This window comes from Chroicocephalus ridibundus, chromosome 1 (genome assembly GCF_963924245.1).
Source record: "Chroicocephalus ridibundus chromosome 1, bChrRid1.1, whole genome shotgun sequence".
NCBI classification, from domain to species: Eukaryota; Metazoa; Chordata; class Aves; order Charadriiformes; family Laridae; genus Chroicocephalus; species Chroicocephalus ridibundus.
Window position 1 is genome coordinate 165,583,168 of NC_086284.1, and position 19,886 is coordinate 165,603,053.

Genomic DNA, 19,886 nt, shown 5'->3' on the forward strand with positions numbered 1-19,886 from the left:
CAATGCCGGGTGACCGGGGAGACTGCGTTGAGGTTGAAGGGCATGGAAGACCACCTTCGTTCTACGGGAATACAAAAAGGAATTAAGTTTCTTCATGGAGCATGACAGCTGAAAGAATAGAAGCCATAAACCGGTACAGCAACCAGGTAGAAAACTTGAGCAAAATTTATCATAAAAAATAAGAGGAGTTTGTCTTACAACTGAAGACAATTAAGAAGCTGAGGCACTGACTAGAGTACGGGTGTATGGAAGAAGAATAAAGCTGCCAGAAAACTTAGAGCAGATGAGGGAATATATTAGTGTGATCTCAAGAAGGAGCTTGAACTTTGAAAATTTAAGCAAGGAATTTGGCACTTGTTATTAGTTCCTCACGATCTTTAGCAATAAACAGGATCATATCAAGTACATTCAATTCCCTTCTCTGTTTCTCTCCCAAATATTGGCTAATTACCTGGGCCAGAGGGGTGAGAATAAAGTCTTTAACTGTGGATGCAGCTATGTGGGAATGAAGATGTGCTGAGCCATTGTAGCATAGATCAATAGATTCATTCTCCTTAAAAGAATAGCTTTACAGATCAGGGTAATTTTTATGATACTTTAACTAGGTCGTAGCGGGGACTGGTGGTGTTTTGACTCCGCTGACTACCTGCACATGACACCTCGATAGCCGTGCTTGCAAATGGTGAAAATCTTCATGTTAACCACTGAGGAAAAATGTTATTTCATGAGAGGAGAGGTACAAGCTGGATCAGGACCTTGCAGGACACCCCTCGGTCTTACAGGCAAAGGAAATTGGGCCGAAGGGAAGTATAATGTGACATTCAGTGAGGAAATTCAGTCTTGAAAATAAATGTTCTTGAATTAAAAAATAGTGTTTATTCCACTATAACTTCTGATTGTCTGTAGATTTTGGTTTTCTTCCTCTTTCTCCTCAGCTCCTCCTAAGCCGTCTTCTTCTTTTCGTCCAGCTGTGATGTCTTGCCTTGCAGAGGTGCAGCAGGGTTGGAGGCGTCCTGGTCTCTGTGACTCACTTGATGCCACTGCCCTCACAGTGTGATCTGGCATGTCATGGCAGGTCTTATCACATTTACTTTCCTTCCCCCAGGCCTGCGCCACCTTTCTTCTGCCCAAAGCCACCCCTCGACAGGGATCGTCCTTTCAGGTACATTTTGCCCAGTGGCTTCTACAGCGGAGGCCCAGCTTGGTTAGACCCTACTCATTGTCACGGTGTCATTGACTGAAAATAAGAGGTAGCAAATCTGGCGAAGAGATGATAAAAATAAACATTGTCCTATCCATGAATAACAGCAATCTTTGGATCATAGCGAATATCTAAAAAAAAAAAGTTCATTGTGATTAAATATTGTGAAGAACTTAAGACAGTGTTCTCCGGTGTCATATGGTACATTTTACAATTCGCAGCCTATATTTCATGAATTATCCGTTTATTGTGTTGACAGAGCTGCCAGAAGCCAGTCCTACTCAATATAATAAAGGCTTTCCTTCTCTGATCAACGTGTTTTAAATACTAAACAAGTTTAGTACGCTTCAGATGATACCTTCTACCTGCTTCTGAATCTCCTTGGAGCTGCTCAGCTGCAAAGCCCAAAGTGACACTCGTTGAGGTCACCGTAAATAGAGAAGCGAGACGCCGAGGAGTAAACATGTCACTGATTACAGTGGAAAAGAGGTGATAATTTAAACCAGCGTCAGTCTGGAAATGATGATCTGACGGTAGACGGAATCCTTTAAGGAGCGGAAAACCTGTCCTTAGCAGGGAGGCTGGACTGGGAGCTGAACACAAAACCCATTTTGGAGGGTTACCTGGAGTTAATGGTAGTGCAGCTGGGCAGGGATGGATGAACCCGCCGCCAAAGGCGATGCCTGTGTCTCTGTCTTCGGAACCATTTCCCACAACAGAATAACGTGTGCCACTGGGGCCCCACTGTCCACCGGCAGCTCCGTTCCTGGGGCTCTGTCGGCATTGGGCTGCTGCGGAGATTCAGTCCACTTTCTGGAAATATTGAGGGATTTGGGATGAAAACAATGCAAAAATCTGGTTCAAAAAAAGCGCTGAAACTCCCATGTACAGATATAAATATATATGCATGTGCATATAAATTATATATAATGCACATATATTGTACAATACCCAACTGTATATAATAAAATAATATGTTATGTACACACACACTGTATATTCCTTTCCACCCAAAGATTTATGTTTTCAGAAGATGTTATTTACAGGGAACTCCCCCTCAGCAGTGCAGGGTGGAATAAGCAAGGTCTGGCAGGGACAGATAATTGCTCTCCCATAAGCAATGGCTCTGGCCCCCTTCCAGCAAACATATATACGGGTGGGCAAAAGGGTCGCTGCTTCACCTATGTGACAATCCCGTGGCGGGGGGGTGGGGGTTGTGTGTTGGTGTTGTCTCGTAATTCGGTTCATTGCTCCGTTTCGTATGCAGGCAATCACTCTGCAGAGGCAGCTTTCTTTTCTTGTGGGGTAGATTTTATATATCAGCAAAGACAACCAGGAAGAAGAAAAACGTTGCATTAAAAAAAAAAAAAAAAAAAGAACGGAGCCTTGACTGCTTAAGTGCTTTCGGGTTTTTTGGTGGTTTTTTTTTTTTTTTTTTAAGCCTGATTCACCTTAAAGAATCTCAAAACCAACAACCAGGGAAAGATCTGTGATTTTTCGTGGTTTTTTTTGTTTTTTTTTTTTTTTTTGCAATGGAAAGCGGTAGCCTCTAGGGCCCAGAGGATATGCAGGGAGGCATTTTCTCTTGCTGGTGCAGCCGAGAGCGAGCGAGCGAGACCTGGAAATGAAAGTAAAGAGATCAGGAGGCACATGGAGGGAGCTGCAGGGGCAGCCGATCCAGAAGCAGAATGCTGCCTTCTATAATTAAATAGCACTTACTATTATTATTACTTCTAGTAATAATACATTAATAATATCTCTAGTAATACAATATCATTTATCAAGGAAAGTTTATGCATAGTGTGGGGGGGAAAACCCAAGGAGAGGTGAGTCTTTTATTATTATTTTGGGGGGGATTGTTTTTGTCTTGAACCAATTCTCTGTGTGTGTGTGTATTTGTGTATGTAGAAAGGGGTGGACTTGAGAAACAAGAAAATCTGGATGTTGCTTCATTAGAAAGTAAAGGTTTCAGATAGTAACAGCATGGATGAAGCGTTGTGTAATTGCAAATTAAAAAAAAAAAAGGAAAGTGGAGGAAAATAATATGGGCGAGATTTTGAAGCTAACCCCCTCTTCCGCCAAAAATGTGGGGTTTGCAAAAAAATAATTGTCAGAGATCCTAATCCCACCCCCTGGAAAAAAATGTGGTAGTAGTCTAAAAGTGGATAGCTAAGAGAAAAGCCCCTGGGTTTATATGAAAAACTTAGTATTAAATGCGTTTGTGCCTGTTTGTGGTTTGTAGGTTTGAAAGCTGTGTTCAGATCCGTATTCAGGCTGCAGTTTCCCCCTCTTGTTTGGTATAAACCCCATGAAGCAGCAGAGAAGCCCTTGTGGAATAGCTTTTCGAATGCACCTTTCGTAGGGGCTTGTAAAGTTTATAAAATAAGAAGGTTGTGGAATTTTTATTTTTTTAATCCCCCCCCCCCAATTCTTTAATGCTTTAGACAGTTTCCGGGTGGCAGAGGAGGAGGTTATCTCCCCCCCCCCGTCTCCCCCTTAAAGTCGCCTCCCAGTCTCCTGGAGATGAGTGATTTTTATTCAAGCGGATGGAGGGGGGTGGGCAAGGAGGAAGAGTATGTTTTGGTTTGTTTTCCCGGAGAAACCTGGATGTCTACTGCTGCTGGAGACCCCTCCCAGCAGCACCGGGGTGGGGGGAATGCCGGGGTGCCGGCCACCGGCCGAGCCGCCGGGAGTGCGGGAGGCGCCGCCGGCCCCTCTCTGCTCTGGCCGGCCGAGGTGGCGCTTTTGTCCGCGGCGGCCGCTAGGCAAGGCCGGGGATCAGCGGCCTAGTGCTGGGGGTCGGGGGGAGGAGGTGAGCGGGGGCTCCCGCTCCACCCATATGGGAACCGGCCCCGGGTTTTAATTTTTAAAGCGAAGCAGGGGAGGGCGAGCTGGCTGAGCACGAAATCAAGAGCAAATGGCCGAGGGACGGGCAGCATCACCCCACCGCCCCCTCCTCATGCTCCGGCCGCAATGCAGGGCCCCTCGGGGAGGGCCTGGAGGACTGGGGCAGGAGGAGGAAGGGTGTTATGTGTGGAACGGCCTGCAGTAAACAGAGTGTTACATGTCAGGTGTGAGGCTGGAGGGCGCGTAAAATGGGGTGATGGGCGCCGGAGTGGTCTCTTGAGGCTTTGGGCTCCATCTCCATCCCCTTCCTGGGGAAACATCTGGTCGATACTTTTATTTTCAGCTGGGGGTGAGGAGGTCATTGCTACCTCACCCTGCATTTGCTGGAGGTATTGCTGGGTGAAGCTGGTGGTACCCTGATGCCAGCAGTCCCAATGGTGCCACGGGACTAGTGAGATGTGGTAGAGTGGCCACCTGGAGGGACAGGGCTGTTGGAGCTGGTGTGCACAGCATGGTGGTGGGGACCCTGAGAGCCTTCAAACCCAGGGAGTGGGACATGGCAGAGACCAGCCACAGGAGCAAGCGGGAGCCCGTGTTTGTAGTGCGGCTTGTCCTCTGCTTGATGTGGGTCTGGTTACCCCTTCTGCTGCACCACCGAGGTGGTGAAACTGCAGCAGCCAGTGAGAGACTCCATTTTGCAGACTAGCGCATCCTGGAACCTTTTGCCTGGACGAGAGTGCACAGACCCTGGCACTGAGCTCTTGTCTCAGCTCTACAACCTGCCACTTGCATCTCGGTGCACTTATTTCTGGCTGAAATGTTACAGTCAAAGCCTGAAAGTTGGTCAAGTGTGAACTCATTGCCATCCCAGAAATACAGTATGAAAAACTTTGCCCAAATTAATCTGTCTCAGGGTTGGAAATAAAACCCAGGTCCTTGATAAGATAAATTGAAGTCTTTCTGTTCATCTCGTAGTGTCTCACAGAGCGTATCTACCCAGTTTGTGATTGAGTCACCCTGTTTACTGTCTCGTTCTTCTTTCTGAAGGCAAGAAAACCATTTTGCCTATTTCCTGCGTTTTATTTTTGTCTGGCAAATAGTTTGTAACTCATTGACAGATTATGAATAAAGTCCTCTCTCGATGGTGGACCAGAGAGAATAAACATCTCTGGACTGAAAGGATAAGAGCTTTGTAGTGGGGATATAAATATTCTGGATTCGAATTCTGCTGGTGATTTGAGCAGACGAGTCTGAACAGACAGATCTGGGGGGTTGGGGCGGGGGGAGAAGGACGCTTAGGCACACTGCTTCATGAAATGTTTTCCTCTGTGTTTCTAAAAATATTTAAAAGACTGAGAAAACAAAAGCTAAACAGGCTTTGGGCTTAAAATTAATTATGCATCAGCCATGGTGTGGTGTGCAGCAGAACTGAAGTGTTGCATGTATGGGTGGCTTGCTGTGTGTTGGGTTTGCTGGCGTAACGAGTGTGCAGCTTGGTTTGAGGTTGAATGAGACATGGCAAAGAGGCTGGAATGACGAGGATAGACAGAAGTGACCTGAGTTTACTAGGGAGGTGTCAGGGCAGGAGGTGTGGGGAGCAAAACGAGGAGTCTGAATGGTAGCCTCCAGCAGCAGTGGGGCAGGCAGGGTGGGGGAGAGGTCAGCCAGGCGTGGAGGAGGCTGTTGGTGTGGAGTCAGATCGAAAGGGAAAGGTGGTTGTTCCCAAGAGATGTGAAAGAAGTTGTTAGGGCAGCAGCATGTGGTGCGCGTTTTGAGGGTGTTGCCATGAGGAGATGACTCTTATGTGCAAAGTCGTGACATAAGTGTGAAGGCATGATGGAGCTTTAGCAGAGGAAGCTGGTCACCCACTTGCAAGGAGAGGGGAATATGGGGCAGTATCAGGGAGCAACAGTCAGGAGGGGAGATCAGGCCTGTGGTTTATGTCTAAAGAAAGCAATGTAGTCTTGTGTTGGAGAACGTTCACTGTGGGAGATGAGGGTAGGACTGCAGAGATTAAACAGCATGCAGGGCACAGAGGGTTTTTATTAACGAGGGTTTTGTAGCAAGGATCAAAACTGTATCTGTGTATCTGTGTATTGTGGGACTAAAAGAGATGCAATGGGTTGGTCAGCCATCCACGTGAAGCGAGATAGGCATGTTGGATGTGGTGGCAATGGTGGTGAGGAGAGAAAAAACAGAAGAGGAGCTCCAGGATGCAAGACGAGTTGGGTAACTCTCGGAAGGAGACGTTCTGGAGCCTTTCCCCGTGGTTCTTTGGCTCCACTCCAGCTTTTGAATGTTTGAATGCCCTTCTCTGTGGGCAAGCAACAGTAACCAGTTCTCGTTGTAATGCGTGCCCACATCCTGCTGCGTAGGATGTTTTAGCAATGGGGTCAGGGTAGCCATGAGTGCAGGTACTGATCTCTTCTTCACTCCTTGCAGTCATATTTTAAGAACTGAGCTCAGAAGCAGAGGTTGAAGTAGGCTGTGCATATCAGAAGCTTTTCAAGGTGACTGTTTTGTGGATATACACAATTGTGAAAGTGTGCCACAGCATTTTTGGAGTGCAGCCATTGACTTTGTGATGACCAGCCAGTGTTCAACTGCTCTCCCCACCAATAATCTTCCTTTTCATCAGATCGGTGGGCTGCCACTTCCCTGGCTTTTGTTCTCTCCAGTATGGCTCATGTCAGGGAGCAGCAAGAGCAGGGCTGCTCCTCCAGGGAGGACAAGCTAGGAGCCGAAGCTGATGACAGCCACCAGCAGTGCCCTGACTAAGGAGGGTACAGCCCCACAATATCTATCTGAACAGTGCAGGCAGAACAAGATGCTGATAGCAGGGGTCCATCAGCAGTCCCAGAGAAGATGAGGTGGTGAATCGGGTCCCGCGTCCACCCACCGAGTCCAGTGATAGGAGATGGTGCCAGAGACAGGACTGGAGACAAGCTGCCTACAGTGTAGGTCCAAGGTTTGTCCAGGAGATAGGACTGAGGGCAGGTACACCTACAGTATAGCTGAGGTGAGGCCGTATGCCTGGACCGGAGCTTAAATGGAGCTCCTAGACCATGCGCAGAAGGTGCAGGGGTGGGGGTCTGTTAGTGCACTCAGGGCCCAGGCAGCTAGAAATTCCTCCTTCCTCCCTGTCCTTTCTCCCATCAGCCTTTGTGACGTTCCCCTTGACCTTTTAACTCCTCTTGCCCTCCCCTTTTATCTGTTGTCACTTCCCATGGTGACTGTTTCCCCTCTCTTGTCTCTGATGGCCCTTGCAGTTCTCTCCTACTCTGTCCTCGTTTGTGGCTTTCACTGTTGTCTATCTGAAAATGGTTCCTACTGCTCCTCCTCAGCTTGTCTGTTCTCTCTTACTTCTTCTGTCTTTGTAGAATTTCATGCAAGGAGAGGTATCAAATGAATTGCCTCTGTCTCTTTCTTCAACCCCTCATGCCGGTCTGCCTGTAGCGTTAGTGATCATATTAACCTCACAGTCTCCTTGTTAAATTTCCTTCTTTCTTCCTGATTGCTCATTATCCAGGCTATTTATAAATCATTCCAGGCCTTCTGTTGATGTTGTACTGAGGTCTACCTGCTCTTCACCATCACTTCTGTTAAAAGCCTTTATAGAGATGCTGATCATCACTCATCTTGTCTGCTGGCTTTCCCTTTCTTGCTGTGCTGCCCATCCTGTTCCGAATGCAGCTGCTTAAAATCTTCTGCCTGCTGCTCGGACCAGATTGCTCTCAAATTTAATGTCTGATGACTTACAAACTGCACAGTGTCACTTCCAAGCTCTTGATTCCTTCTTCTGCCACGTCTTTTTGGTCTTTCTCTTGCTCCTGCCTTTCCCCCTTCCCCCAACTGTCCTTCTTGGTAAAGGGCAGGTATCAATTCTTCTACATTTCGCATGGTGCAAAGCACAATCAATAAGGGCTTGCTGAGTTGCCAGAATTGATTTTCACATACCTTAAAGGTCTCTTCACCCCGTTCCAGACTAAATGTGCCATAGGTACTGTAAGATACCTTGGAATGATAGAGATGGTCTTAATATAAGAGCTGTTGTAGTGTAGAGTTAGAGAAACGACTTTTGGTTTTCTCGTGATCTCTTTAGAGGTGATTCCAGGCTGGGAGGGCACAGTGTCTTCAGCTCCATCTCATCTCAGTGTTTTTGTGCTTGCTGCCTTTGTCCTCAAGTTACCGTTCCTCAAATGCTGAGCGTTGTTTGTGATCACAGCTGGTTGATGTCAAGCCTGGGAAATGTGCTGTCGCCAGCAACTCTGTTTTGCCACAAAGTGCCATCCCTTCTCCTCTTCTTTATTCTTTTCTTGTGTGACAGACCTGTGTAGCTTGGGGAGAGTACAGGGACGAGCCATTCCAAGATGTGCTCCCAAACTGCAGGGGATGATGGTCATGTATCTAATGGTGTGATTCAGGCCCGTTGTAGTTGAGAAAAGGGACATTACTCCAAAATGGCTCCATCATACTACTTATTTGTCTGTGCTCACAGAGACCCAAACAGGATTTGGTCAAACCCAGACAAGTTACTGGGCCCATTTGTGTCCCTGACTAAATGGGGATAACTTTCTCTCGAGCCTTCCTCAGGTGCTGCCCACCTCAATTTAAAACACTGCAGAATGGGGCCCTGTCCCCTTTCAAAGGAGCCTTCCCAAGTTTTGCTGCTCTTGCCTGCTGATTTTCAGCATGAAATTCCCATTGTATAGATTCATTGCTGTCCTTTTATGTGGACCACAGCAAGCGATTCTATCTCCTTCCTTTGTGTCTCTCTTTGTGATATGCCTCCAGACACCTTACATAGATTACTCGTCTCATATGATGTGCAGTAAACCAGTTTAAATCCAGACCAGATGAATAGTGGTCAGAATTGCACAAATTCCTGAAATGACTGCCAGTGCAGGGGAGTTGTTGATTTTTATTTTTTTCCCCTTTCCTAGAAGGCAGTCATGATAACAGTTGGTTCCCATTGCTTTATTTACTGGCAGCCTAAGTAGAGAGCTCAAACTGAAGTAATTGCTCTTTGCCCATGTATCCTGGTGGTGGCATGTGAGAAAGAGCAGATACTTGGTAGCGAGCTGCTTGCCGTTCTGTATCTGCAGTGTGGATAAATCGTAGACTTCAGTGTTCAGGGCATCTGGTCTGGAACATTTTGTTAGTAGTAAATTCAGGCACACACAGAATATTGTGCTGCTTAATTGCCAGCAAGACCTAAAATGACTCATTTTATGTTGTTTCTTCTTCTTCTTCTGCAGCAACTATAATGGAGAGACAGAAGAGAAAACAAGAAATAGAGAAAGGACTTCAGTTCATTCAGTAAGTGGACAACCTCATTGTTTCCTGTGACTTTGGGAGTGTTTGTATCGAGGATTGCAGGAACTGAGTTCTTCCTGTTCACTTCTTATGGCTCTGCTTCATGGGAATGAGATATTGGTGCTGAAGATTTTCACTGTGATTCATCAGGGTGCTTCTTGTCCTGCCAGCTCTCTGAACTTGAAATTCTGTCATTTTCATTTCCTTGGGTTTTGACCTCCACTACAGTTCTAGGATGGTCTTTATAGTCAGCATAAAGCTAACGCTTGGACCTTCTACTTCATCTTCAGCGTGAAGATCTTGAACTGCTCTCTCAACAAGGTTATCCCACTTTTCTTAGGAAGGGAAATAGTGTTTTTGCTTTGTAGGTGGAGAAAGCAAGGTAAATGACTTGCCAGGTACCCTGTATGGTGTCTATAGAAAAAATAGATGACCTGGGCTCTTTTACAGTTGCCAACCTGGTAGGTGCCTCAAGTCATCCTTTTGTGAATATCACGTGGACTTCTAGAGCTTGAAGTTGTTGCTTATGTACTAGTTACAAGTCCAAGTACTTCCTTATAAAGTATAGTCATGTTTTTTCTGTCCAGTGTTTGAGTTAGCAGAGGCCTCACTCTCAGGTCCAGGTTCCATGTTGAGTAAGGAAGTAGCAAGATTGTAATCAGATTGCTTTGGGGTTTTTTTAAGGTCTGCCTTGAGTCCTGCAGTTGTTATGGCTGAAATCTGTGCATCTACAATAGGAAAAAAAGCCAAATCTTCCATGTTACATATTTATATCCCGTGGCACGGCAATGGTATTTTTGCCCCAGTCTGAGACTAAATGGGGCTGATAACCCAGTTTCAGAGAGGCAGTTATGAGGTTTGATTTGGTAATATTTATAAAAATGTTCAAGATTCCTGGAAAGAAAATAATTTAGAAATACGGGATGTTGTTCATGCTTCTGGAGTGTATCTTGAAGTCTGAACCAGGGGCAGTGTCATCTTTGGCTTGTTTTGATGTGAAACAGGGGTACTCCAATTTTGTAAGCAGAATGAATGTTTCTTACAGAGCCATGGGATTTCCTGTAATTAATTTTAAGGAGCAGACGATGATTAGATTAGATGAAATCTAAAAGAAAAAGTTTATTCTCTGACCAATAAGTTCATGTATACAGTGTTGCATTTCCAAGGTGAGGAGGGCTATGAAAGATGCTAAGGATTTCTCTACAGCCGATTGTTTTCTCCTGGAAGAGAAAAAATAAATACATGTGGACCAAGCCTGGATGACTTGGATGGTCCCATTTGAAGAACGGAAATTTTCTCCCAAGTCTCAGCGCTGTGTTATCCACACAAGTACTGCCAGTTTTGTGGCACAGCCTGGCAGCCTTGATCAAGATAGCTGGAGTTAAATGGGCTCCCGAACCTGCATTGTTTTCTCCCTTCCTTTTGGGGTGTAGGCCTAAAGGCATGTGGCTGAGTTAACAAAGAGGAAAGTGATTCACTTATCACTGAATGCCTTTGGTCTCACAGAGGATTTGAGGAGGTCTTGGTGTGCCAGTTTGGTGCCTCTCATTAGAGCCAGATACACTTAAAATACGCTTGTATTCTCCATGACAATCTCTCATGGGACTTTCTCAAAGATGTTTTTTTTAGGTGGCGGGCTGAAGGCACATTACAGAGGATCGTGTATGTGCAGAAAATAGCTGAGAATAAGATTCCTCTAGTCTCAGATCCCTTTGAGACCTGACCATCTCTCTCTTGACACCACTGTGGCCATCACCGATCTCCCTAATTGTGTTCTCTTTGCACCAGCTGCTTTTCAAGTGATAAAGTGTTCAGTAACTCACTGAGATCATCAACACAGGATGGAAAGATGATTTCTTCGTCAGACAAAAGCCCTTGTTTGCATGGATGCCTGTTCATGAGCGTTTTCTCTTCTTTTTTTCAGGTCCACATTACCCCTAAGCCAAGAAGATTATGAGGTAATGAAGAATTTGTTTTCTGAAGTTGGGAACCCTCTGGTTAGCAAGATTTGTTCTGTTGCACAGCCGTTAGTTTACATACCAAAAGTGGAAAGTGTGGGATGGTCTCTTACAATTTGTCTGTTACTTAAAGTTTTAAGCTTCTGACAATGACAACTTGCAGGGAAAGGCGAAGACGCTTGAGTGTTCAAGAAGAAAGGAGATTTGCTACCAAAAGTCTGATGTTTTACAGGAGGCTGGGGAGGCAGGAGAATCTCAGTGGGCAGGAAGTTTGCGAAAACCTGTGGAAAGGAATGGGAAATTGGGAAACCTCTCCTGTCTCTGAATATCCACTTCAGTCTATTTGCTCTCTCCCTGCTGCCCAGGCCTTTTTGCAGAAGCTGGTGAGAAACCTGTTTGCAGAGGGCAATGATTTGTTTCGAGAGAAGGATTTCAAGCTTTCACTGGTACAGTATGTAGAAGGGCTGAATGTGGCAGATTACGCAGCCTCCGATGAGGTGACCATCCCAAAGGAACTCCTGTGCAAGCTGCATGTCAACCGAGCTGCCTGCTACTTTGCCATGGTGAGTGCCTTCTCAAGTCATCCGCAGGGGCCAGGGAGAACATCATGGTTGCAGTGCCATGCAATTGGAAAAGATGTCAAGAAGGGTTTCAGTTGATTTTGTGTGCTCCCTTCTCCAACACTGGACGAGACCATGACACACAGAAAACTGTTATCTCCCCACTATGGCACCGTGTCTTGCAAGACCAGAGAAAGGTTGTGAAGGAGAGGGGGCCAGTCCTAAGGTACTGAGAATGCAGTTCTGGTCCATGTTGGTGAGGTGCTAGTACAATTTGGAGATTGGAAAGATCCAGTGCCTTCCAGTATTGACTGAGTGTCTCTCTAGAATACTGTTCGAATATTGCTCTGGAGTCTCCTGCCTACTCAAGTGAGGCACTGGAAGTTAATGAGAAGGCCTTGATGGAACTTTCAGCACACATATGGAAAAGGAATCTGCAATACTTAGGCTCTAAAAGGCTGTGTGCTTCCATTTTTCTAAGGAATCTAACAGCTTTCCTTTATGGCACTGCCCCAGAGCAGGTCCATCCTGTTCATAATGAGGCTGAGTCCCGTGTAAAAAATTAGCCAGCAGTCACATAATTAAAGACTGTTAAATGTCACATGCCCAAGTTAGAGGGGGAGAAAAGATAAGGTTGCTCAAGCAGCCTTAATTCTGGCATTCACTGACTTTGAAGTGTTTTGACTTTTGCAAGACTTAACAAAATGTTCTATTACAGTAGATTTTGTATGTTTGTGCGCTGGTCTGTGCATGAGGTAATGTATATATTTTCAATTGCCTTTTATATTTCTATTTTCTGCTGAGAGATAAAACATTTGCACTCACACAGAGGGAGGGGTTAGTCTGCTGTGCCTCAGCTGACTCGAGATGGTCTCTTCTGTGCAGGGGTTGTATGAGAAGGCATTGGAAGACAGTGAGAAGGCTTTAAGTCTTGACAAGGAGAACATCCGAGCGCTCTTCCGGAAAGCCCGCTGCTTAAATGAACTTGGAAGACACAAAGAAGCGTATGAGTGCAATAGCCGATGCTTGCTGTCCCTCCCACATGTAAGTTTTTGACACACAACTCATCTTGATTTCTGTGGTTTGTCACCTTCATCCTCTGTAAGATGCTTAGTGTGAGGCCAGAGGATAGTGGAAGAGGAAGCTCGTCTGTTCCTGGGAACACGCTTATGCCCAGAAATTCCGTGTCTCTGACTCAAAGATGATGTTGGACCTCCCATGTTTCTTCAGTCCAGGTCACCCTCACTGGTTAGTGACAGCAGGTTTGGTAACCTATTTGTGAAGAGCAAAACTCTACCCTAATAATATGTGAACTAAGGCCATGAGATTGTTTTAATTAGCTGGTTTTATATGTCTAATGGGAGTAACTAGGAGCATGAGACAAAGGGGAACTGGAGCACTGGAAGGAAAACATGTATACTTTTCCTGTTTTAGATAAAAATGTCTCATGTTTTACCTACTGGTTGCTAAGGCAAGCTGATAGAGCTTTTTATTTCTTGTCGGACATGCAAAGGTGTCCATGACATCACATGCCATAGTTATTTTTGTGTTCACAGGCGTGTGAATTTTTGCATTCAGAGGGGACTGTCTGCATATACTGGGCCCTAGATATTTTCCTGACAATGCTTTTGTTGAGTGTTCTTTTAGGCCAAATATTGAACAGGAAACCAGACTGCGATTAGCTAGATTCTAGTGAGCACTGCTTATCTTTGCTAAATTTGGTTCTGATCCATCACAGTAATGCTATTACAAGAAAAATGCATCTACTTCAGCAGGAGAAGTTAACTTTCCTTCATTATTAGTGTTACAGAAGCAATCTTTGAAAGCCTTATTAGCAGTTAGTTACTCCTTTTGTGTAGCTTGTAAATTCTAGTTCCTTTGACTTGTCAGAACAGGGTGACCAAAACACATTAAAGGTATCATGTTAGGGGAGTTCCAAAGAACTGTTATTTAGACAAACCCTTTTATAAACAAAAACATCTAATCTATGTATTCATGTAAAGCCGTATCTGGCTGTCTTTCACATTGCAGTTGAGCCACTTAATTGAATTTAATTTTTAAACATATACTTCTGTTTTGTTTACGTATCTCCCATTATTATTATGACAATCACTGTGCGTCTACGAACACTTTGTCAGACTTCTGTATGACAGACTTCTGTGTGACAGACGGTTTGAGAAGAAGAAGGTACATCCTGAAGGGGTGTAAGATGGAGAGAGAAAAGAGAGAGAAAAGGAAACGGACAAGATAGATTTTGTCTTCACTGAGTTCAGAGAAGATGGTGACAAGACCAGGAAGAATTACTTTACTGAAAGAGTGGTCAGGCACTGGAACAGCCTGCCCAGGGAGGTGGTTGAGTCACCATCCCTGGAAGTATTTAAGAAACGTGTAGATTTGGCACTTCAAGGCATGCTCTAGTGGCAGAGATTGTAGGGCTGGGGCTTTTTTGTGTGTATGGTTGGACTTGATGATCTCAAAGGTCCTTTCCAACCATGAGGATTCTGTGGTTCTATGATTCTAAGACCGATGTTGAGGGTGTGGGGGAGCAAGTACACTCAAAAAGTGGCATTCCAAATTGAAGGGAAATGTTACTGATACTGTGGGCTGGAAGAACCAGAGGCTAGTGAGGGGTTGAAAGGGAAAAGATGAACCTTCAGGGAGAAGGAGGTTGTAAAGACCAGCATGACAAGTAGAGAGAAAAGAGCAAACTTCAAGTTAGCAGCAGATGCAGGAGGAGACATTGGGACATTAAGGAGGGATGTCACAATAGGGTGGGCAGATGCTTTTTTCTTCTCTGAAGAAACTGTTAAAGTACTCTAATACTTCTGCAAATAGGGAGAGAGAGGAAAGAGTTGCTGGTGATAAATAAGTGAAAAAGGTTGTGGCAGGTTGTTAGTCTAGGCAGAGCTGGAGAGGATGGAGCAGGGGAATGAAGCATGGCCCAGAACTTTGTCTAAAGCCCACGGTGGGGTGTGAGTGGGCGTGGGCAGTGAGCAGGGAGGATGGTAAATAGCACGCAGCGGGGAAAGCAGAAGGATCTGCCTGACTAAGCTGAGGCTGTTTAACTGGAGCCAGAGACGGTGAAAATGCCTTGTAGCTAGAAAGTTGGAAACAGAGGCTTGGTTTCAGCTTTAAAAACAAACAAACAAGCAAAACAGGCTAGTGAATACTGTCTGTATATCAAAACTGATTATTAGCTCTGTGGCTGGTGGAGAGGGAAAGTATCCAGGCTGTGCATGCAGGAAGGCATGCAGGCTCCTTCTTCCCAGACATGGGGACCTTATGGAAGCTGTATCAGCCCTCAGCACGGGGACTGCTAGCAGCCAGCCTTGGCAGCCCCTTCAGCTGTCTTGCCAGCAGGACTCGTGAACCTTGCCTTCAGAGTGGGTGCTTTCTTGGAAGCAGACACTCAATTCTGATTTTCTGCAGCATCCGGAGAGTGTGTGGGGGTGTCCTGGTGCAGCTACAGTACCTCAGCATGACTGAATGACAACAGCGCTTAGGTCTGCATGGACTCTCCTAGGGCTGCTCTGGCAATTGTCCACCTGCTGCTGTCTAAAAGTGAGGCTTCTTGGCACAGCCCAGAGTGGGTAACTGCATTCCTGTTTATTTCACTGTGTGTGCCGCAAAGGCAAAACTGAAAGTGTCCTGCCAATTGTTTTTGTCCCCAGGATGAAAGCGTCACGCAGCTGGGACAGGAGCTTGCCCAGAAGTTGGGACTGAGGATTCGAAAAGCATACAAAAGACCTCAGGTATGACTTCTTTTTTCTTAGAGACTGTCCTTTGGCTCTTTCAGATTTACTTTTGCAAAAGTGGTAGGTGCAGCTCTGGAGTTACAGATACATGTACACTACCCTGCAATCCCTCTAGCAGGCTGCTGGCTGTCCTCCTGGTCCAGACCCTCTGACTCGCTTTACCTTGATTCGTTTCTAACCCCCTTGCTGCTCTGCAGGAGAGGCCTCCGATGCACCAGGAGCCTGTGTTTGTGGAGGAGAGGGACATGTGGTCTGATCACAAAGGAGATTTTGCATCACAAGTCCTTTCCCTGTTATGGGATGAGGAGGGTGGGATCCTCTGCTGCATTGGACGCATGGCTGGTTTTGTAGCGTGATGGGTCATGAAGGGCTCCTGCCCCATATCTAGGCAGACACCACCTTTGTGGTGGTGGAAAGGCCTGTGCTTTGGGACAACAACAGGTATGCATGTGGTCAGACGCTAGGAAAGAAGGCAGCAAAAAGCGAATCGTGGGTCCAATTAAACGATGCCAGTAGCTGGACCCATAGCCTGGATCTACAAGAAAGTGCTGGAAGGTAACTGGAGTGCTGCTGGTGTTTAAGTGCATACCCTGGGATGGAGCTAGAGGGCGTTCGGCCACTGCTAGCACTCTTGGATAAGGCTGCCTTGGTCACGTAAAATCCCAGTGTGCGTTTTCAGGAGTAGGGAACATGAGCTACTAGTAGTCGAGGCTTACATTTGCATTCGCATGCTCGGCCCCCTGCACAGCGGTGTGTTAAACAGCCAGCGTGTTCCACCTCCAGAGGGGCACCTTTGCAGTACGCGGTGAAGTGATTAGTGGGCATCCAGTTTGCAGAGAGCTTTTGGGGTAAATTTGACTGTAGCAATCTTATTCCTCTCCCTGACCAACCTCACATATGGTTGGCCTACCCCCCAAAAAATCCTTGATGTTATAGCAGCTCTTAATGCTCCAAAATTACTCTGTCTCCTCAAATAAGGGGAAGTTTTACACAGAAGTACTTTTTGTAGCTGCTCATTGTGTTGGCCTTGCCACCTTTTTGCTGCTGTGATCAGCTTAGACCACCTGTATGTTAGTAAAATAAAGAATAAAAACTCCAAAATGCTTTTTATTATTTGAAATTTAGTGATCGGTATTTTGGTAACACCTTGCTATGTATTGTGTTGACTTCCAGCTTTCATTCCAGTGCTGTAATGCTTTCCCAAAGTAGTAATTCCTTAATGAAAAGACAAAAAACTTACGTTCTTTGGGAAAGTTTTTTGCTTCCTGGTTGTGCGTTGGATGTTGAAAGTTTTGCACTGAGGTCTCCAGAACAAATAGATGTCCCTTTCAGTGTTCAGAAGAGTGTACCCTTGTGTCACAGTGGCATGCCTTTTGGGGTGGGTTTTATTTATGGGTGGGAGGAAACAGTGTTGTAACCCAGTTTTACCTAGTTTACGAGCATTCATGGAATGTCTCTGTTCTAAGACCTCTCTCTTCCTCGCAGCAGGAATTGGAAACATTCTCGCTACTCAGTAATGGCACGTCAGTCAATTTGTCAAACCAGGTAGAGTTTGCATCCTCTGATTGTTAACTGCTCATGGATTGTGCCAGGAGAATGCTTTGCAGTTTCATTTACATGCAAATTTATGATTGTCTTTTATGATTTAAATGTGTTAATTAGTGTTTTCAGCTTTTAAGGAGTATCGCCAAGGAAATTAATGTCTTTGAAAATATTTCTAGTGAAAACATTTTTGATGTCAGTAATTAGATCATTGAAGTGGTTATTTTTCTTAGGTATTGTGAATGCATGCTTTCTCTTGCATTTTAAATAAGTTTTGTTTTTCAAGTTTTTACATAGTTAGGGCAATGCTAAGTAAAATTCAGAAAGTGCAACTGCTGAAGAAACATACAAAATTAAATCATGCGCATGCGATGTACTGAGCAAGGTACATACACGGTTTATGTATTCTTTCTATTGTCCTGTCACCTGGGAGACCCTGGGCAGGGCACTGTGCAAATACTAAGCTAAAATATAAAAAATTGCTGATTTCCTTGTTCCACTGCTGGCCAAAAAAAACCCCAGAAACTCGCTAGTTTTACAGGCTATTTGGTACTTCACACTACTCTTTAAAGCAAACAAACTATAAAACAGTAAAAATTGACATTTTGTACAAGATGGTATCCTAAAGAATTCATTTACCTCCCAGCGCTGAGTGACTTGCCTTCACATCTTTCTAGGAGAGCCAGTCAGCTTATTTTAACAGTCGTGCCTAGTTTTCAATTTGAAAGTCTTTCCTTTTGCAAGAAAGGAAAAGTGCAAAAACTAGAAGTTGCAAAAACTGCTGCAGTAGATGCAGTATCTCAAGAATAATGCTTTACTTGTGCCTTCTTAAGTTTAAGCTGAAGGCACACATACCTACCTCTGTTTATGTTTCTGTAAAATACGGGCTCATTTTATTCCTTGCCTGGAGCTCCAAGTCAGCAGTTGTCTTGACGGAAACCTTTTCCTGTTTTGAGTTTGCTATAAAAATTTGTGGTTGTTAGATTGCAAAACATGTGAACTAAGAAAAGGAATGTTGTGTAAGATCAGGCTAATCAGATCTCACACTGCATGGGGCTGACCGATTGATGTATCCTGGGACTAGGGACACAGCGTTCTCATCCACACATGAAAAACCCTATTCTAATGTACAGATTTGCTCACATGGTTGGATATTGTGCAGGGCTGGTGTTCCTTTGCAGCAACAGGGCTTGTCCTCTGCTGGAGGTAAAAATGGATAGGCTCTCTGGATTAATGGGCTGTTAAAGTTTGTTGGGTTTACTGCTCTTGCGCTGAAAGAGGCCATAAAGGAGAAGAAAGTGCCAGATGCATTTAGGAGTAGTAAAGAGTCTCATCTGTGAAGTGTGAATATCTTTTTAAAGATGAATTTCTGGTGATATTTTTCTCTCCCTTTTCCTACACCCTCTTTGCAGACCACTTCCAATGGATTGGGTTCGATAGATGACATCGAAACAGGTAAAGACATCTCTCTTCTCTGATTTTTGTGGCTTCAGTAAGGTATCTGACCAGGCTGGCAGGCCTGAGAGGTTCGTCACCTTCATTTGTGTCTCTTCTGCACACTGCTGGCTTTGGTAACAGGAGGAGGAAAAGGTGGTGAGAAGCGGGAGTGTTTTTCCTGCAGAAAAGCTTTTTGTCCAGGCCCAGTGAGAGAGACGTCTGGGAATTAAAAGGATCTGCCGAGGTACACAGCTCTCTCCAGTTGTGCTTTCTTAAAGCTGGGCTTGGCAAAGCTTCTGAAGCTCTGCTCCCAGCCAAAACAGTCCAGATAAAGCGAAGTTAAGGTTGTAGGCAGCTGTTTGTGCTCTGAGCGCCTATGGTCCTCCAAGACGTGGAGGTGGAGGAAATGAAAACAAAGGGAGTTGGGAGGGACCCAGGGAGAGCCATGTTCAAGGTTAGGCACCCAGGAGGAGCAGAAGGAGGGCTACGAGGTTGCTTTTCTTATGCCGGAAAACAAGTGACCTTAACTCTGCCCCTGTGGAAAGGCTTGCTGCATGCTTTGGCCTTCGTTGTGTGCTGGAGCATTGAACTTGTGCCTCTGAGCACATCAGTCTTTGTTGCTTTGAAAGGTAGCAGTGTGTGTGACGGTAATTGTGAAGACTTACCACTGCAAGTAGCAATTGCTTTTCTTATAGAAAGAAACTAATTTCATTATTAGGGTGCTTTGGAAAACATGGTAGTTCTCTGTTGAATGCCAGTTCAGTAACTGAATGCCACGTGCAATCATGAGACCCAGTTCTGGGAATTAAGGAGAGCTTTTCACGTTATCTTGCTGTGCTAAAATGAACTGGACTCCTACTGCAGAGTAAAAAGTGACTGCATCCAGTAAGCTCTTTATCTGATCAGGATTTGGTGTAAGAGCAGCATGCCACCTTTGCTGCAGGTCATGCAGAGAGAACCTTTACTACTAGGAAATCTTTTCAAAAGCATTGGAATTATGTGTTATCCCGTTGGCCCGAGAGTGGTGTGCCACCAGGAGGGCTGTGGGTGCTGGGTACCTCGAGAGTTTCAGATTCAAAGCTTTTTTAGCAAGGGTTTTTGTTGTTGTTGGTTTGATTTGGTTTGAAGATGGAAACTACTGAATCCCCCTCCCCCATGCTTTGCCCAAAGTTGTCTGATTAACCCAGTCCTGCCCTGCACAGATCATGGCTCACATCTTGCTCAGTATGGCTTTTGGCCAGCTAATGCTCTAGGGAATCACTGCTGTTTT

At 45.2% G+C, this 19,886-nt stretch overlaps 1 protein-coding gene across 8 annotated transcripts in view; it reads left to right on the forward strand.

Moving 5' to 3' along the window:
* The first annotated feature begins 2,771 nt into the window (after positions 1-2,771).
* ZC3H7B (zinc finger CCCH-type containing 7B) overlaps positions 2,772-19,886 on the forward strand; it is a 47,505-nt gene continuing 30,390 nt past the window's right edge. For 4 of the 8 annotated variants that reach the window (XM_063322520.1, XM_063322522.1, XM_063322524.1 and 1 more), the window contains exons 1-8: positions 2,773-3,027; positions 9,307-9,367; positions 11,289-11,322; positions 11,688-11,885; positions 12,768-12,926; positions 15,554-15,634; positions 17,123-17,182; positions 18,592-18,634. In XM_063322520.1, coding sequence (XP_063178590.1) covers positions 9,315-9,367; positions 11,289-11,322; positions 11,688-11,885; positions 12,768-12,926; positions 15,554-15,634; positions 17,123-17,182; positions 18,592-18,634 — 628 coding nt within the window. In that variant the 5' untranslated portion in view covers positions 2,773-3,027; positions 9,307-9,314. Of the gene's footprint in view, positions 3,028-9,306; positions 9,368-11,288; positions 11,323-11,687; positions 11,886-12,767; positions 12,927-15,553; positions 15,635-17,122; positions 17,183-18,591; positions 18,635-19,886 lie in introns of all 8 variants that reach the window. The other 4 variants (XM_063322521.1, XM_063322527.1, XM_063322523.1 and 1 more) reach the window with 3 other exon arrangements.